General features: G+C 38.2%; 1 protein-coding gene across 10 annotated transcripts in view; it reads right to left on the reverse strand.

Moving 5' to 3' along the window:
- Positions 1-545: 545 nt before the first annotated feature.
- The window catches only part of LOC134818803 (arf-GAP with Rho-GAP domain, ANK repeat and PH domain-containing protein 1-like), a 113660-nt gene continuing 93619 nt past the window's right edge, over positions 546-20586 (reverse strand). For 5 of the 10 annotated variants that reach the window (XM_063828454.1, XM_063828452.1, XM_063828451.1 and 2 more), the window contains 10 exons: positions 16561-16725; positions 15451-15621; positions 14855-14969; positions 11816-11928; positions 11363-11629; positions 3736-3886; positions 3286-3357; positions 2100-2262; positions 1794-1862; positions 1424-1670 (listed from right to left, as the gene is read on the reverse strand). In XM_063828454.1, coding sequence (XP_063684524.1) covers positions 1511-1670; positions 1794-1862; positions 2100-2262; positions 3286-3357; positions 3736-3886; positions 11363-11629; positions 11816-11928; positions 14855-14969; positions 15451-15621; positions 16561-16725 — 1446 coding nt within the window. In that variant the 3' untranslated portion in view covers positions 1424-1510. Of the gene's footprint in view, positions 1671-1793; positions 1863-2099; positions 2263-3285; positions 3358-3735; positions 3887-11362; positions 11630-11815; positions 11929-14854; positions 14970-15450; positions 15622-16560; positions 16726-20586 lie in introns of all 10 variants that reach the window. The other 5 variants (XM_063828457.1, XM_063828456.1, XM_063828455.1 and 2 more) reach the window with 1 other exon arrangement.

The following is a 20586-nucleotide window of genomic DNA, read 5'->3' on the forward strand; positions in this document are numbered from 1 at the left end:
CCATTTGAAAAAATGAATGCGAATATTTTTCGAGTTGACAAATTCCTCGAACCAGTGGTGGTACTAAGTCATACCAGAAAGAAGTATTTAAATTGGGCACTCAGTGACTGAGCTATAAATGCCAACGTATGGGTACTGACTTTTGGCCCACTCTGTACATTGCAAAAGATTTTATCTCGATTCGTGATCAAGTTCAAAAGAATTGAAGTTGTTACAATGCCGAACAATGCGCGCAATTCCGCCTTGGACCTTGGTATGGTATGTATGGGGAAATATAAACTACGCCTTCGAGAATTTAATCGGCGGGGACTTCAAGCCATGAATTTAGTTTATGGATCCAGTATAGACTTGAACAAAGGACAAAATAGACATTGGACAAGATAGAAACAAGATAGAGGCATGGCCTTATTAAACAAATTTTTCATTAACTTTGACAGTAAATAAGTAAAAGTTAACCGTGCCGAGTTAACGTTTATTATTTTCAGCATTCAACTGGTCCATATGTTAACAATCGCAAGCCAATAGAAAATAAAAATGCGTGAATGTGAGTTGAAAAGTAAAAACAAATTCGAGGTTATAAAAAACATTACAAAATCAAAACATTTCATATAACTTTTAAAAGAATCACAATAAAAGTATATATAGTATCAAAATCAAAACAGATCTTTAACCTTTACACTTATGCTGCTACCAGTGGGCCCTCATTCTCTGTTACTAAAGTTTGAAATGCTTAAACTCAAAAGCTGTATCTGTTACAACAACGCTTTGAGGTAATACCAGTTCGATCATTTCCTCTGTTTAGGAAATTACGTTAACATTGAGCAATGAATGCACGTTACACTATTGATTTAATGCAAGTAACAAAAAGTAAATAATTGACAATTCAGATTACATGATTTATAATTAAATACTATATCACAAGTTGATATTTTGTCAGATTCAACATAATGACGGCCCCCATCCACTGCGTACATGATTCCACCCCGAAACGCTCAATCCCCGAAATGAAAACCTCGTAAAATACATGACAATAAGTTTAACACGTGACATAATAACACGTGTTCTATACCACGTACGTGTTATAAAACACGTGACATATGCAGGTGGTAATCATCACCAATCTTCACACACTGTATACATAATCAGAATGAGGAATCAGATAATTGACATTAAGAAAGTATTACATAAAATGAAGGTATCATCACAATCAGACTACTGATACTATTAGAGTAAACCACGCTGGAACCATCACAATTAACCAATTAATTAATTGTCAATTAAACGCGCTGTCCACATAAGACAATTATCAGTTTTGGTATACCTAACAACATCAACTTATTAGATCCGATATGAACGGTATTTACAACTACTGTATCTGAAAACATCCTCCAGGATAGCGTAACCATGGTGACGGATAAACCGTAACTAGGCGAATTATCTGGAGCTACGTTGCCATGGTTACGAACTAGTTATGATCTGTGTACTATATCTACTTGTGAGGCTGGAGGAGCTACGTGGGCAGCCTGCTGTCGAGCAGAATGAAGCTGTTTCGGTTATTTGGATTTTGGAGCGTGGCTCGTTTGCTTCGAACTAGTCTGTAGTCTGGTTCTTTGAACTTGACGTAGTTGATTCGGTATAACCACCGCCACATTTCCGCCTCATCTGCCGCACTGGGGAAGTGGCGAGTTAGTCGAATTCAATTAAAACTAAAATTGGGTGAATGTGATTCAAGGTGAATCGAAAATGATAAGAAATAAAAGAAAAAATTAAAGTGAATTTTTAGCTCAACTCACCAGAAAACTTTGAAGATATCATCTTTGTGATCTCTGGTTGGACTGACGCATCGTAGAGTGAAGCAGTGGCTGCGGAAATTACTTGATTATTTCATGTCTGCCACGTTATTGTTTTTTAGGGGAAGGTTAATTATCATTGGAAACCGGACGTGCCTTAGATTAAATATTAACGTACCTTAGATTAAATGTTAACTTTAAATTTCCTAAAATTCTTAGAAAAAGTTTTGACGCAGGGGGTGGTAACCAGGTACGGGGGTAGTAACCGGATAATGAGGTGGTTACCATGGTTACCATGGTTTCACTTACTGAGTTGGAGGTGACAAGTTAGTCTCACAGCCGAGGTACCACGTGTAGTTCAGCAGATTCAGATTAGTCTTAACTTTTAGTTTAGAGTAAGTGAAGTTATCCTGGCTCAGCTTGCACTGAACTTCCCGCCATTTCTTCTTTGCTTCGTACATGTGGAGGGAACCTGGGGAAAGGGGGAGGTGAGGAGGAGAAGTTTAGTGAGATACGAGGATTTTTACTGCTAAATCGGTTTCTTGTTATTTTAGGAGATGGTTACCAGTTACTCGATGGATCAGTCGAGATTCAAGTATTTATTTCTCAGCCAGCTAGTTGTGATCCCTTGTAATTAAGGTACAAAATACCTTACGAGACATTTATTATTTATGTTCGACATAATTCCGGTGACCGAAATGATTTGGGAAAAACTATGGGAATTTTTACCGAAAACCGCCACATTTCGTACCCCGAATTAAATCATGGTATTTGGGTTTTTTTCATCTCCTTTTTTTACAAAAATGAAACCAAATATTTGAGAAAGCTGTTCCATCTTGTAAACAATTTCTCCGGAGCCTTTGAAAGTTAGCCTCAACTTAACTTATAATCCTCCAGAGGATATAGGAGACCGACAGTGTTTGTTATCCCGAAATTTCACCGCAGTGGCCAATAAAGTAGTGACAGAGCTTGCTTATTCTTAATGGAATGTGTCCAAAATCATTTTTTAAGCAATTCATGATCGAAACTAGTATTCATTAATTGTTTGATGAATCATATTTACAACTTACTTAGATAGTCCAAAAATATGGTGTTTTTTTTCGAAAAACCACTTTCGTACCATTTAAATAATATGTCTCGTAAGTTAAGGCAAAACCATTCTTGATTAATTGAATTCCATTAAAAAAGCTGGTCAATTGAAGCCTACAATTTCATCGATTAAATATTAAATGTCCATATTAAATAGGTTTGAATTAAGTTATGTATCAAAGAGAATGATTGGGAGATTCAGTCATTGAAACCAACAAATAAATGTAAAGGTTGAGAATGACCTTTATTTCAAAATCAACTCTTCTGTTGGATATTCGTGATGAATATCCTGGAGATCACACGAATTTCAATTGCACGGAGTAAGCTACAAGCAGCAATAAAGTAAATTTTAGATTATTGTAGATAATAGCGCAAACAAAGTGATTTCGCCAAATTCCTGAGATACCTTCCGTAACTCCACGATAGACACAAGGTTCTAGATACTTCGGCAGCGAGGTTAGAGGGCAGTGAGACAACACTGATACGAGAAATTAGATAGTAGAATAAGAAATTAAATTAATTTAAGTAATTTAAGTAATTTAAGTAATTTGAGTAATTTAAGTAATTTAAGTAATTTTAGTAATTTAAGTAATTTAAGTAATTTAAGTAATTTAAGTAATTTAAGTAATTTAAGTAATTTAAGTAATTTAAGTAATTTAAGTAATTTAAGTAATTTAAGCAATTTAAGTAATTTAAGTAAATTAAATAGTTTAAGTTATTAAATAGTACGTAGAGAAATAAAATAGTAGCGTGAAAACTCGAAAGTATGATTTAAAAATGCAGTAGGTTCAGCTAGTACGAAAATAATCAGTAATTGATCAGCTCAATTAATTTATAAAACCACACAAACAATTACCTTGTTCAGTAGAATCATGAGGTGGAGGCTCGTATATCTTTAGTTTCTCCTTAATGTTATTATAGTCGATAGCAAGCCAGGACCTCTGTACTCGCTCCTCCCAAAGAGTTACTGTTGTGTTCAACAGGTACTCCGACAGATGCACTGGACGCTGTCAGAAAAGTGGGGTTAATTGGTGCAATTATTGGAGTATTAGTGGATAATTAGATTTTAATTGGATAGGTAATTGGTTATATAATTTGTAATTACATATCATTATTGGTTATTGATGTTCTGGTCAGCGGGGTTGCTATTTTCCAGGTTTTATTTCACTTAGTTTTTTAGCTGTAACATACATCGTTTTGTTTTATTTTGTTAGTATAGTTTCTATGAGCACAGTTTAGGTTGGATTGGGGATAGTTGAATGTTAGAAATTTGTCTTTCAGCAGAGATGTTGTGTTAATAAAACAGGTACTTTTTCGCAAACAGTTATTTGAGCAAGTCCATTTGAACAATATCAATCGGACGAATGACAATAGCAGGCTTGTTACAAATACTTGGCAGCCCAATCAGAGCTGCCCTCTCAATAGCAGCTTCGCAATTATTCCATATAAAGATATAAGGAATAACTGAGATCACGTGACCATTGTTCGGATCACGATTTCACTAGGATCTGCTTCCAGTCAATCACCATACTCCATAGCCTAGTCATTCACACAATCCTCTGCTGATTCACTCAATAATTCTCACATTCACCAGTACAATTACCATATGGCATATCCCCACCACCAGTACAATTACCATATCCCCACCACCAGTACAATTACCATATCCCCACCTCCAGTACAATTACTATATCCCCACCACCAGTACAATTACCATATCCCCACCTCCAGTACAATTACCATATCCCCACCACCAGTACAATTACTATATCCCCACCTCCAGTACAATTACTATATCCCCACCTTCAGTACAATTACCATATCCCCACCACCAGTACAATTAATATATCCCCACCACCAGTACAATTACCATATCCCCACCACCAGTACAATTACCATGTCCCCACCACCAGTACAATTACCATATCCCCACCACCAGTACAATTACTATATCCCCACCACCAGTACAATTACCATATCCCCACCACCAGTACAATTACCATATCCCCACAACCAGTACAATTACCATATCCCCACCACCAGTACAATTACCATATCCCCACCACCAGTACAATTACCATATCCCCACCACCAGTACAATTACTATATCCCCACCACCAGTACAATTACCATATCTCCACCTCCAGTACAATTACCATATCTCCACCTCCAGTACAATTACTATATCTCCACCTCCAGTACAATTACCATATCCCCACCACCAGTACAATTACTATATCCCCACCTCCAGTACAATTACTATATCTCCACCTCCAGTACAATTACCATATCCCCACCACCAGTACAATTACTATATCCCCACCACCAGTACAATTACTATATTCCCACCTCCAGTACAATTACCATATCCCCACCACCAGTACAATTACTATATCCCCACCACCAGTACAACTACTATATCCCCACCACCAGTACAATTACCATATCCCCACCACCAGTACAATTACCATATCTCCACCTCCAGTACAATTACTATATCCCCACCACCAGTACAATTATCATATCCCCACCACCAGTACAATTACTATATCCCCACCACCAGTACAATTACTATACCTCCACCTCCAGTACAATTACCATATCTCCACCTCCAGTACAATTACCATATCCCCACCACCAGTACAATTACTATATCCCCACCACCAGTACAATTACTATATCCCCACCACCAGTACAATTACCATATCCCCACCACCAGTACAATTACCATATCCCCACCAACAGTACAATTACCATATCCCCACCACCAGTACAATTACTATAACCCCACCACCAGTACAATTACCATATCCCCACCACCAGTACAATTACTATATCCCCACCACCAGTACAATTACTATATCCCCACCACCAGTACAACTACCATATCCCCACCACCAGTACAATTACCATATCTCCACCTCCAGTACAATTACTATATCCCCACCACCAGTACAATTACTATATCTCCACCTCCAGTACAATTACTATATCCCCACCACCAGTACAATTACCATATCCCCACCACCAGTACAATTACCATATCCCCACCACCAGTACAATTACTATATCCCCACCACAAGTACAATTACTATAACCCCACCACCAGTACAATTACTATATCCCCACCACCAGTACAATTACCATATCCCCACCACCAGTACAATTACCATATCCCCACCTCCAGTACAATTACCATATCCCCACCACCAGTACAATTACCATATCCCCACCACCAGTACAATTACTATATCCCCACCACCAGTACAATTACTATATCCCCACCTCCAGTACAATTACCATATCCCCACCTCCAGTACAATTACCATATCCCCACCACCAGTACAATTACCATATCCCCACCACCAGTACAATTACCATATCTCCACCTCCAGTACAATTACTATATCCCCACCACCAGTACAATTACTATATCCCCACCACCAGTACAATTACCATATCCCCACCACCAGTACAATTATTGGTTCTTTTGCGATAGTCAAAACGCGACAACTAGCGCTGGATGGCGACAACTAGCGCTATCCAGCGCTAGTTGTCGCCATCCAGCGCTAGTTGTCGCTATCCAGCGCTGGATAACGCTGGCCAGTGCAAAATATTTATGTTCGATAATTGTCGCTATCCAGCGCTAGTTGTCGCCATCCAGCGCTAGTTGTCGCCATCCAGCGCTAGTTGTCGCTATCCAGCGCTAGTTGTCGCTGGCTATGCGACACTGTCGCACGCGATAGTTTGCGATGGCCAGCGCAACTGGCCATCGCAGAAAACAGTTCGATAACTAGCGCTGGATAGCGACAACTAGCGCTGGATAGCGCTAACCAGCGCTAACCAGCGCTAACCAGCGCTAACCAGCGCTAGCCAGCGCTAACCAGCGCTAGCCAGCGCTAACCAGCGCTAGCCAGCGCTGGCCAATGTATTCCAATGTGTCCAACTTCAATCGATGTATTTTCGGACGCTAATTCCGAATCAACCCCCATGGGCCCATGCCATAGTTGTCGCTACAATATCTCGTCAGGAGAGCTCCTGACGAGATATTGGCGAAAAACTGTACATGTATCGATCACGTGATATGACCGTATAAGGAAGTTAGTCTAATTTCTCGTTATTGTTAGGGTTTCAGCATATGTTTTTGTTAAGGATTGGGTTAGGGTTAGGGTTGGGATCAGATTAGAGGGTTGGGGTTTCGAAAAGTCGTTCAGAACCAGCTAGAGTCAGAGAATGGGTTAAAAAAGGCACGTGACAGTCAAGTGTAAAGTGATTATTCATCATCCGAGTAATATCGCAAGTATATGATTTTGATACATTGCGCTGGCTAGCGCTGGTTACCGCTGGCTAGCGCTGGCTAACGCTGGCTAGCGCTGGCTAGCGCTGGCTAGCGCTGGCTAGCGACAACTAGCGCTGGCTAGCGCTGGATAGCGACAACTAGCGCTGGCTAGCGCTGGCCAGCGCTAGCTGACGAGTAATAGCGCAAAAATTTTGCGCTGGATATCGATGGCCAGCGCTGGCCAGCGCTGGCTATCGCTTAGCGCTGGCCAGCGCTGGCCAGCGCTAGTTGTCGCTATCCAGCGCTAGTTATCGAACTGTTTTCTGCGATGGCCAGTTGCGCTGGCCATCGCAAACTATCGCGTGCGACAGTGTCGCATAGCCAGCGACAACTAGCGCTGGATAGCGACAACTAGCGCTGGATGGCGACAACTAGCGCTGGATGGCGACAACTAGCGCTGGATAGCGCTAGTTGTCGCCATCCAGCGCTAGTTGTCGCGTTTTGACTATCGCAAAAGAACCCAATTATTATATCCCCTGTCCCCACCACCAGTACAATTACCATATCCCCACCACCAGTACAATTACTATATCCCCACCACCAGTACAACTACCATATCCCCACCTGGTCAGGGACAAAAGGATTTCGCGGCATGTACGAAACCGCGAAATTTCCCATTCTCCGCGACAAATCGCGATTTTTTACGTTTTCCGCGACAGATCGCGAAATTTCCCATTCTCCGCGACAAATCACGATTTTTTCAGTCCTCCGCGAAAAATCGCGCATTTTCCTTTAAATCTGAAGACCAAATTTGCGCATTTTCCTTTAAATCTGAGGACCAAGTTTGCGTATTTTCCATAAAATCTGCGGGCCAAATGTCACGTTTTCTACAAGTATTAAGTATATGAAACTAATCACATTTACAGCCTTCCGTGAGTTCCGATTGTAGGTACATTCTCGATACGTACCTCTGAAGGCGGAGCTTCCGAGCTTCCGGAGCTTCCGAGCTCGTATTGCGAAGGGAAGGCCTGCCTTCCGAGATCGCATTACAAGGGAAACCCTCGAGTCCAAAATCGTGTATCGAAGCGTATGTGTGACCTTTGAAAACCGAAAAAAATATTTTCGGCTCATATAATGATCAGGGTAGCATGAAACATGAACAAAAGTAGTTTCCAGAAAAACTTTGAAAAATTTTGACTTTGAAAATGTTCGGTCCGAGTCATTCTTGATACGTACCTCTGAAGGCGGAGCTCCCGCTTCCGAGCTCGTATTGCGAAGGGGAGGCCTGCCTTCCGAGATCGCATTACAAGGGGAGTCCTCGAGTCCAAAATCGTGTATCGAAGGGTATGTGTGAACTTTGAAAACCGAAAAAAATATTTTCGGCTCATAATGATCAGGGTAGCATGAAACATGAACAAAAGTAGTTATAAAAATTTTGACTTAGAAAATTTTCTGTCCGAGTCATTCTCGATACGTACCTCTGTAGGCGGAGCTCCCGCTTCCGAGCTCGTATTGCGAAGGGGAGGCCTGCCTTCCGAGATCGCATTACAAGGGGAGCCCTCGAGTCCAAAATCGTGTATCGAAGGGTATGTGTGAACTTTGAACACCGAAAAAAATATTTTGGGCTCATAATGAGCAGGGTAGCACAAAACATGAACAAAAGTAGTTTCCAGAAAAACTTTGAAAAATTTTGACTTAGAAAATTTTCTGTCCGAGTCATTCTCGATACGTACCTCTGAAGGCGGAGCTCCCGCTTCCGAGCTCGTATTGCGAAGGGGAGGTCTGCCTTCCGAGATCGTATATGGAAGTTGACCAGTAGACATATAAAACTTGACCAGACGACATAAAGTTGACCAGTAGACATATAAAACTTGACCAGACGACATAAAGTTGACCAAACGACATATAAAACTTGACCAAACGACATAAAGTTGACCAGACGACATAAAGTTGACCAGCAGACATAAAAAACTTGACCAAACGACATAAAGTTGACCAGAAGACATACAATGGATTAAGAAATCGAACAGTATGTTAAATCAGTGTTGTTATTGAATCGTCACTTGTCAGATATTTCGTCATCGTTATTCGCTTGGTATTGTATTCGCTTGTTATAATGGACCGCTTTGTCAAACGGCCTGCCGAGTGCCGACAAACCGGCTGGACCTTCGTCTAGCAAACGCTCGAAACAGGCTAAACAGGGCAATGTAACAGCTTCCACGAGAGTGGCTGAATTTGGCAAATCATCGTTTTATGCTGACAATGGGAAGCTATTTTGTAGAGCATGTAATCTCGTCGTAGTCCACATAAGGAACAATCATGGGCTTCCCTCGGGATGTGGTTAGAACTTCTAGAAGGTTCGTGCAGGGGGCCGGGGTAAGGATGTCGTCCAGGTTGATGTTAGCTTCAAGGGGTAGAGGTTGGATACTAGATGGGGATAGACTAGGTAGGGATGGACTAGGTAGGGATGGATTGAAAAGTTCGTAGTAATAGTATTCCATTGCTATAGTTGTGAAGTGTAGATGGTCGAATGATGATGTCTCCTGTCGTCTGTTGAAAGTTATATAGTATCGATAACGAGATATGTCATACAGTACGTATGACATTGCAATTCAACATTTGAGATCATGTCAAAAGTTATGGCAGCTCTTGTTGTTATGGACCCCCATCAGCCTGTATCAGATCATATGATGAGATCACATCCTCATGGGACATGAGCCGATCAAATAGAATAGTCAAAGAATATGTGAACTCTAACTAAGCACTGTAAATACATTATTTTTGCCGCGAATTTGCCGCGATTTTTCGATTTTTTGCCGCGAATATGCCGCGATTTTCGAAATTCCCGCCGCGAATTAGCCGCGAATAAGCCTAGTTTGGCTTGTCGCGGTGCCGCGATTTTTGGCCAAAATAACCGCGAAATCCTTTTGTCCCTGCACCTGGTGGTCCTCCAGTACAATTACCATATCCCCACCACCAGTACAATTACTATATCTACACCACCAGTACAACTACCATATCCCCACCACCAGTACAATTACCATATCCCCACCTCCAGTACAATTACCATATCCCCACCTCCAGTACAACTACCATATCTCCACCTCCAGTACAATTACCATATCCCCACCACCAGTACAATTACTATATCCCCACCACCAGTACAATTACCATATCCCCACCACCAGTACAATTACTATATCCCCACCACCAGTACAATTACCATATCCCCACCACCAGTACAATTACCATATCCCCACCACCAGTACAATTATCATATCCCCACCTCCAGCAACAACAACCACGTCTTTACATCATGGACCAGTGACCAGTGACCAGTGACCAGTGACCAGTGACCAGTGACCAGTGACCAGTGACCAGTGACCAGTGACCAGTGACGCACTTCCATTTCAAACCATCTCACAATTTTATATTGTCCATTTCAAAGTAAAAGGTGTATAAAAGTAAGGAGATGTTAGGACGATAATTCCGCGGTGTTAAAGCTCTGGATATTTAGACTCGAGACATTCTCAATCTAATCGATAAATTATTCACAAAGTAAACAGTTGAACGAGCAGGAGGAATGACCCGCGTCCTTTTTGTCTAACTATTTGCTGTCTGAGATTTATTTTTCAATAAATATTTTGGAATCCAAGGAGAAAAGAAAATCATTTATAATTAGCAGTCTAAATGTTTTTACGGAGGATGAAGCTTCTTTAAATTTCGACTAAGGACAAGTTATGGATCAGCAAAGAGATTATAAGATTAGGCATATGGTACATAATGCGGTTCATTTTTCTAAATATTATTTTAGATACTTAACTCCTTCTTTAAGGCTTTAGCCTTAAGGGGTATAATTATACAAGCGAAAATAGTTATGACACTAAAAATCTATTTCATTTATTGAGTATTATGTAATAGCGTTAAGCGTTTTTACCAGGAGTAGCCATTTCCCTGGCTCCATAATATGAAGAATTTTTTAAATTCAAGACGAAAAGCTCGAATAGTTTTACGTGGTTTTTAACCGATTTTCATCTGTTAAAAAATGTTTAGCTGTAGGGTATCTGATTTACGTTACCAACCCCAGCTTTAGTTAAGTTTCCACAGTTATTTCTTCTATTAAACAATGAGCTGCAATTGAGCAGGCAGCTCATATTGTACCTCCAAGTATCTACAAGGCGCCTATAATGAGTATGCTAGTTACCTGAAGCTGCCCATTACAGAGGAACTCATGCAGAGCATAATCTCCATCAGCCAGTTTAGCTCGATACAAGATCTCCGCGGAGACATCCCGCAGAGTCTGGCCGGACTCTATCTTGATATTGACACTGTTCTGGTTGTGGAACACCTCTACAATCCAGCTGTTCTCCACGCTACCCTGGGGTGCGTCTATGTTGGACATTATCTTGCGGAGCTCTGCTTCTGCTAGTTTCAGCTCTTTTCCTTTACTCTCTTCTAGTTCTACGTTCACCTGAGGGTGAGGGTTGGGTCAGGAATGTTTTAAAAGTGGTATATCAGTAGGAACAGTGTGGTTAGAATGGAAGTTGAAAGGAGTAGGGCAACAATATCGTCATCGAATTACCAGTTGAAACAAGCGTCATGATCAGAATTTAGATGAAGGACACCACGTGAAAAAAAGTGAGAAATAACACCAAACCTGGAATATCCAGGGGAAGTAGTCGATGAGAGTGGTAACAAGCTGGTACTCGTGGGGGTTAAACTCGCTGCCAACCTCGTGTGTACTCATCAGAGTCGGACCAAATATCACTCCTGCGATAGATTAGTTTCATTGTGTGTACGTTTAACTTGTATTGTATTGATATGAGTTTCTAATGTAATTGTTTAGCAGGGTTGTGTAGTGACGTTGTTAACCACGTAACTACCTTACAAGACATATTTATAACGTACGAAATGTGGCGGTTTTCCGAAAATTTCGCCATATTTTTGGACCGCCAAAATTTCGGTCGTCGTAATAGAATCCGTCGCATTATCTTTTAGCTTATTTCAATGACTGTGCCTTCACTGCTTTATTTTGTTTCTAAAAAGTAAAATAAATAAATAAATTCTGGCATCTTGGGACAAATTATCACCACACCAATGACGAATTGAATGTCAAGCAATACAGTTTAAATTTGCATTAAAATACATGTATGTGCTAACATGAAAGTCTTACAGTCTTAATACAGACTAAGTTTGAACATGATTTTACCGAATTTCAGAAATTTCCTTACTGCTTACTGTCACAAAAATGATGAAAAATACCCTTATTTTCTGTGACGTCCGAAATTTGACGGTTTTTGTTCAATTTCGCCATATTTTCGGACCGCCAAAATTTCGGTCGTCGCAAATTGGTCCGCCACAAATAAGTCTTGTAAGGTAGGTAACGAGGTCGCCTGATTCAGTCATAATATTCATCACAACTCATTTATTGTCACGTGAGGTCGGGGAAGTGTGGGCGGTTAACATCTCAGCATCTGGTTCTTACAGGGAAAATTATAATATTCGGTTGAAAAGTGGAAATGGGCCAATACCAGTGAGGTAAGCGGGTTTGATTTTCCGGCTAGCCAAAAAAATTCTAAAAATTACTTCCAATCAACTTCATGACGAATTCCGCTGAAAAGAGAGCAGAACCAATTACTACCAAAGACTAAAAACCATTTAAGCACTTCCAGGGGATTTCGCTCCAAGTTTACTATGTTAATATTCCTATAATAGCTAAGTCTCGTATAACTCTGAAACTGCAAAAGGGATGACGGTTTCTCAATATTCATTTCCTCTGCGTCATTCTTAGAGTGAAGTCACTAACACGGTGACTAAGTCAAATTTCAGTTTATTGTCTACATTTTGGTTTCACTAAAGTAGAGATTATACTTATAGAAAGCCTAAAATACGTTCCATGAGTCCTTGTGGTTGCAAAATAAAATAATATTCTGGTATTCATAACGACCCCGGCGTAAAACAATTCATAACTCTTCTTAAGATGTGATTTGATTTGATTGGCGTAATATGATTGCTGTCTCAGAGTGTCTCAGCAGGTCTTTAATTAATAACTTTTTTTAATAAATAACGATAACTGGTCGTTGAATAGTATGAAAGCCCAACGTCAATCATACTGGGGGGGGTACCAATGGCATAAAATGGCATAAATGGCATACGTTTTATGGCATAAATGGAAATTTTTATTGGCCAATTCTCCATTTATGCCATGAATTTAGGTCTTCATATTTGACTTTAAATTCGCAAATTATTATTAGTACTTGAATAAGAGACATGTTTCATGCTTTATAACGCTTGGAATGATCGTTAAAGATTCATATGACAAATAAATAAAATAGAAATGTATTATATCAAAAATGGCAAAAATGGCATACGTTTTATGGCATAAATGGAAATTTTTATTGGCCAATTCTCCATTATGCCATTTATGCCATTGGTACCCCCCCATCATACTGCTTGTTTGTAGAAAATTTTGTTGTCATCTAATCAAGCAGCGTGCAGTCTGGTAAATATCCAGCAAAATATCACTTTTTCTTATAAAAACTAAAAGTAAAACCTTGATCATTGTAAACACGAAACAGTACCCAGTGTCCTCAGATTAGATGCTGTATATTTACCAGATTGCACGCTCGATTACAGTTCCTCCTAGCAAATGACATTTTTACTTTTATTCTGCGAGGGTCAATTGGTTTTGTGCTCACGCGGCCTCTATTTATCTTAGAGTCTTAGGAGTGGTTTAAATGTATGAAACATTTACGAAATTTAGATGACGATTCAAGAAGTCAATATTCAATATAGCATTGAGGTGCATTTTCACCAGTTCCCATCTCCTCTTTGGAATACGCTGTGATATCTGATGACAATTTAGGCCATATAAAATATCGCTCTAAAGTCTAATGGACCTAAAATATTAAGACTAATCTTACGAAATTGTTTCGTAAGTTGAAAGCTAAAGTACCTTCATACAGTGCAGATATCGCACAAATTTACGCTATAATAATATATCATTATCATCATGATTCTGCCCAAGTCTTGTCAAATCAAGGAATTATTGCTCCATATTATCCATCAATATAATATGTGTGTACTGTGTGCATTGTGCAATATGCGTCTACACTCTGAACTAAACGCGAATATTTAAACCTTTATTCGTTTACTTTAAATGAACGTGGTCTTCCTTAACTCTTAGCAAAAAGTTTTGTCGACTTATTTCTGATAGCGTAAAATCACATACTTTTTCTGATAACGTAAAACCACGTACATGTTTCTAGTACCCTCAATATTCAAATATGTGGTGAGGTTTGATTTGATTGCTACAAGAAACTTAGGTCTTCAGTTCTGGAGAAGCCATTACTTCTAGAATATCCAGGGTGCGATACAATCATGTTCAGATAACTACTCGATATGTTATCCCATTTGGGGTCTGGAGTCTGGACTCTTCGTTTGTATGATGCTGATGTGTCTTATTTTGTTATTGCAGCTCATTTCACTGATTACTCGTTCTCATTATTATTAATTTCACAACCTCAATTGCATGGTCCACAAGGGGCGTGGAATGTTGGGACCCTTAAATACTAAGTAGTTATTGGCTGCTCTGTTCTCAAGATCTTTTCAATCCTTTATGAGTTATGGCCATGTAATGGACTCCATTATTCAAATAACCAAATTCTGAACCATTTTTATTATCTTGTTGGCTTACCTAGATTCTCACTGCCCATCTTGTTGACTGACTGTTGCTGTGCCACTGAGTAAAGGTGCTGTAAAACGAACTTTAGAGTGTGGAATTCTGTAGCCGGTAGCTCGTATATCAGATCCTAAATAGTACAGTGTTAGTCGATAGAGAAGGTAGAAAGTAGAAGTACAGTGTTAGAGAAGTATAAATAGTGGAGGTGGAAATATCTAAGAATCTGAGTATTAAGCGTCCTTATTTTTGTCAGATGATATAAGAGTATAGAATGGCGGAGCCACAATAAAAAACCAATCAGCTTTAACAATATCTAGCTTACAAACCTGAGTTTACTGAGTTACAACGTAATACTATTTAGTTATACGTGCTGCCGGGCAACAGACACTCAATTAATCAAGATGGAACTGTGCTATAGCTAAGTCTAATTTCATGTCAACCTCTGGGAAATATCGTAACTACCGGGGACTGTCCAGCTTACTTAGTTACAATTTCATAATTATAACCAAGATATAGCTAACATCACATGCATTGACGAACGAGGGAGAGCGCACTTGACTCTCAAAGAGTCTCTCTCTTGATAAATCTGATAAAGTTTCTTAGCTCCTTACCTGTATCTGATAAAGCCTCTCGGTTTCATCATCAATCTCGACAGCCTCAGTGAGCTGCTGGTTCCACGGACCCAGTAATGAGACAGGCAGTTCCCTGAAGTACTGCTTCATCATGCTGGTGACGTCATGGGTCACGTGGTGCTCGTCTGACAGGGTCACCTCGTGTAAATTCTGGAATTAGTTGTGGGGTTAGTTGCCAGTTGGACAGGGTCACCTCGTGTAAATTCTGGAAATAGTTGTGGGGTTAGTTGCCAGTTGGACAGGGTCACCTCGTGTTGTTGTGGGGTAAGTTGGTTATTTGTTTGATTAGGCACCTGAGGAGGTTAGCTGATGATTAAAAGTAAGATATCCGAATAAGGACAAAAATTCCTGAGATTATCAAAAATCGTTAAACATAAAATTATTGCTAAATACACAATGATTCATAGATCAACAAGTTCTCTGGCGGTTGCCATTTATGGTTATCAATCCCCTCAAAAATAAAATAATTTTAAGATATCCTTGCCATCTGATTAATTCATCACCAGGTAACTCGTGGTATTTAAATTGGTATTTAATTTATATACCACAGCTTTCACCCAGTGATGAATTCCGATTTGCGAATACTTCGCATTTTTCAAATTCATTCCCTGTCGCGTTACCCGTTCCCAAAATATTTGAATTAAGGAAACCTCAGCAATTCTCATGAAATATGCAACAAAACATGATACAAAGATGCTAGTTTACGATTTAGCACGTACTTAATAATTCTCATATTTTAATTTCTACTAAATTACTGAAACAGCTGTGCACTGGTTATTGTTCTTTTCCCTACTTTATCATATTTCACTTTAGTATTATGTAGCACGGACATGTTTCTTAGCTGTTTAGTGGCCGTTCCCGGTGACGAAAGGACCCTTTTTAAAATATTATGAACTGTTGCTACTAGTAGGGTTGCTACTAGTAGGGCACCAATAACTTCTCTTTTTCGTTTCGCTTGTTAGTAGGATAGCGGGGGGCATACTATTTAAAGCGTATCTCTAGTTGAGTGTAACCAGCACAATAAAATACAACACCACAATATTCTGGTTCACCCTTATCAGTTACCACACAACATCTAACTTTACCAACCTGATTGAACAGTAGTCTGAGTTTCTCTATCCTGGTTTTAACCCCGGATATCCGATATAACCCCTCCGTGTCGATCTTGTTTTCCAGGAAAATAACACACTTGTGGACGAGGACGGGGATACCGTTTTGAGTTTTCGGTTGTTTGTCAATAGGTACTCCGAATATCTGAAGAAGTGAGGTTGATGGTGTTAGGGAGCGGGGATGGTGTCTTCTATAATCTATTCTGTGCAGTTATTACTGCAATAATGCAGTATAAGAATTATATTATGTGACTGAGCTCGTTCAAATATATCAAAATCACAGATAGCTTTCTTTTAGTTAAGTTCAAATTTTGATAAATTTTGATAAATTTTGATAGATTTTGATAAATTTTGATAAATTTTGATAAATTTTGATAATAATACATTGAAAGAAAGAGAAGATATTGAAGAAGCTTGTATGTTGCAGTTAAATACAGTTTTCCCATATGGTCTCAACGTTCGTGTTAAAAAGAAGAACATACTAGATGCCTGCAATATTGTGATGAACTCTAAAACAACGATTTATAGTCAGTTCGATATAGTTAAAATAAATAGACGTGGAGGTAGATTCATTAGTAATATAGTAAGTGAAAGACAAGAATTTGATATCGATGTATTTTATGAAGATTTGCTGGATGATGATAATATGATTGATATGCATGATATTCGTACTAATCTATGTAATCTTAAAAAGAAACAACTTAAATTAGTATATATTGAAGCTATATCTTATATTAATAATTTTAATAGTAGTATAACGACATATAGATTTCATAAAATTCTCTTAGTTAAAGATTTATCATGGTTTTACCTTACAAGAATGGGTTTAGCGTGTAAGAATAATAGTAAATCAAATTCTTTTATTGTTGTTAATTATGTTAATAAATTTGTCGAGTATATTGATTTTCGAAAGATATTTAAAATGGAACAAGTTACTAAAGCTGCACCATTCAAGTCAAAGTATCATCAGCAACCTACATTGTCCTATAAATACCCTCCAACAATCAGATCTAAAGTACTTAACTACAAAAAAGTATATAATGAAGCTAACATTGACTCAGAAACATTGAAATGTAATTGTGCATCAAGTCGTTATACAGACCCTACTCATAAACATGTCATTACAGGAGAGCTATCAATGATCAGTAATGATAAACTTCGTAATCTCCTAATGAAGGGATTAAATTATAGAGACCAAGCTAAACCATGTACTGAAAAAGCTTTAAAATCAGTAAAGACGGCACTCAAAAGCTATTGCGATAAATTGTCTAATTTATGGCATAAACCTATAGAAGAGTTTCAAGAGTGGAAAACACTAATCATAGAGCAAGTGAAGATTCAACTGCAAGGAGCTAAACCATATCCCTATTATTCAGTATTATCAGATGTTGAAGTCTTAGCAGATTTAGATGAGCTTCATAAAGATTTTGTATTGGTTCCTACCGATAAAGCCAAAAATAATATTACTATTGTTTGTAAAAAGTTCTATATTAGTATGATTGAAAAGGAATTATCATCGAATACATTTACTAAAGTTATTCGTTCAGAAGATGATATAATTAATGAGCATAAAGCATTCTTACTTAAACATCGTATTAAATTTGATGAAGATAATAGCAAATTACCTTATTTATATATTACACCAAAACAGCATAAAAAGCCAGTCGGAGTTAGATATATAACGTCTGGTAGTGGAAGTAGTTTACAACAATTATCAGTCTATCTTAGCATTTGTATTAAATCTATGCTTCACTCAGCTAAAAATAAATCTATATATGATAATAAATTTCACGTTAGAAATGATTATTTTGTTATTGATAATAATGAGCCTATCTTAGATTTTCTTAGTTATGATAATACCCAGAAGGGTTTAAAGTCTGTCAGTACTTATGATTTTTCAACTTTATATACATCTATTCCTCATATTCAATTGAAGGATAATCTTCGTATGTTTGTAGAAAGAGTATTTGATTTTAAAGATAAGTCTTATATTATTCCTAATCTTTATACTAAGAAGGCCTATTTCTCTGATAATGTTAGTAAAAATAAAGTTCATTTTTCTAAAGATACACATTTGGAATGTCTAAATTATTTGATTGATAATTCTTATGTTACTTATCAGGGTCAAATTTATAGACAAGTTATTGGAATACCAATGGGTACCAATGCAGCACCACAAATAGCTAATGTTTATTTACATGTTTACGAATATAAATATATTAAACTTTTGATAGAACAAGGGGATACAGAAAATCTAAAAAGATTAAAAGACACATTTCGTTATCAAGATGATTTGATAGTTTTTAATGATTTCAATTTATTACAGAATGTATTAGAAGATATTTATCCTAAGGAAATGATAGTAAATAATACTAATATTTCGGCTCGTAAATGTTGCTATCTAGACTTAAACATTAGTATTTATCAAGGAAAGTTTAGAGTGACGTTATATGATAAAAGAAAAGATTATAATTTTAAAGTTATATCTTATCCTTTTTTGGATGGAAACGTTCCAAATAATTTGTCTTATGGAATATTTATTTCTCAATTAGTACGATTAGCCAGAATTAATTCGACACTTAAGGGTTTCAAAAATTGTGTTACCGAACTTTTAGGTAAATTGGTTGCGCAAGGATTTAAGTTAGCTGCTTTGCGCAACAAGTTTGTCAAGTTTTATAAATCAAGATTAAATATTTGGGGTAAATATGGTAGTGATATTTATGATGAATTTATTGAAATGTTTCAATCACCTAATATTATTTTGTAATTTGTATCGACATATATCGTTTTTCAGTTATATAAGTTACCTAATATCTATTAATTATTCTAGTATTTGTGATTAATTTGTATTGATTTATTATTTGTGACTTATAAATTAGTAACCATTATTTTACCGTCTAAAAAATTTTTTTGTCAAAAATTAATTTTATGAAGGAGTAAGTTGACAAAAGATGCGCATTCGTATATTCATTTATTGCATGTTTAATTTGTTTTTTGTGTTTAATTTACGATTATTTGCATTTGAGATTCTGCGATTAAATTTATTTTGTTGATTGTAATGTTATGATATTGCATAATTTATTGTAAATGTAATATATGTTTCAGAAAATTATGTAATGTAACGTGATGGAGGTTCTTTAAGCGGGAAATTCCAGTCCAAACCCTGGAAACATGACATAAAGGATTTGTTTTACTTGTTGCATGAAAAGCACTAATACAACGCGATTTTTTTTTTTTAAAGAGAGGCTGGGCCAAGATAGCCCACGAGAGGATAGCATTGAGACGCTCTGCCTACCTCTGGGGTGTGGCAACCTTGGGGAAGGTTGCCGGTGAAATCAGAGTGATTGGTGGAGGATGGTGTAAGATGATATATGAGTCAAAATGATACGCTTAAATGCCAGCTGGGTTTGGAAAAGTAAAACGAGACGAGACAGCATATGAGCTAATACTTTAAGTCACCCCGGTCTGATCCAGCTCTTCCGGCACAATTAAGCGTTTGGTGCGGTTTGCGAAATTGACAATTGTGGTGATGTGTTGGTTGTCGAATATGTCATTGACAGAGAGGTAGTAGTCCTGGAAATATTGACCTCTAATTTGGGCAATAGCTGGACACTGTCCAAGGAAGTGTGAGACAGTTTCCTCTCCGTCGCCGCACATAGGACAAGCACTGGTGTTTGATTTGCAAATGGTGTGAAGGTGTTTGTTTAAGCCGCAGTGACCCGTGATGAGGTGAACTGCAGTTCTGTAATCTTGTCTATTTTGCTGAGTGTAGTGTTGAGGTTTTTGATGATTTTGGCATGCTTGTGGCCGAGTGTCAGTTTGGTGTGTCTGGGACCGTCAGTTAACCAAGTTTCCTGATTCAGTCTGTTGACTTTGTTGTCGATTTGACGCTTGATGTAGGATTGTGGAATTGGACACTTCAAAGTGGATTCACTGGTTGTACCAAGCTTGGCCAGCTCATCTGCTTTTTCGTTCCCCCACAATCCGATGTGTGCTGCAATCCATC

This window comes from Bolinopsis microptera, chromosome 7 (assembly GCF_026151205.1).
Source record: "Bolinopsis microptera isolate Bmic1 chromosome 7, MBARI_Bmic_1.0, whole genome shotgun sequence".
NCBI classification, from domain to species: domain Eukaryota; kingdom Metazoa; phylum Ctenophora; class Tentaculata; order Lobata; family Bolinopsidae; genus Bolinopsis; species Bolinopsis microptera.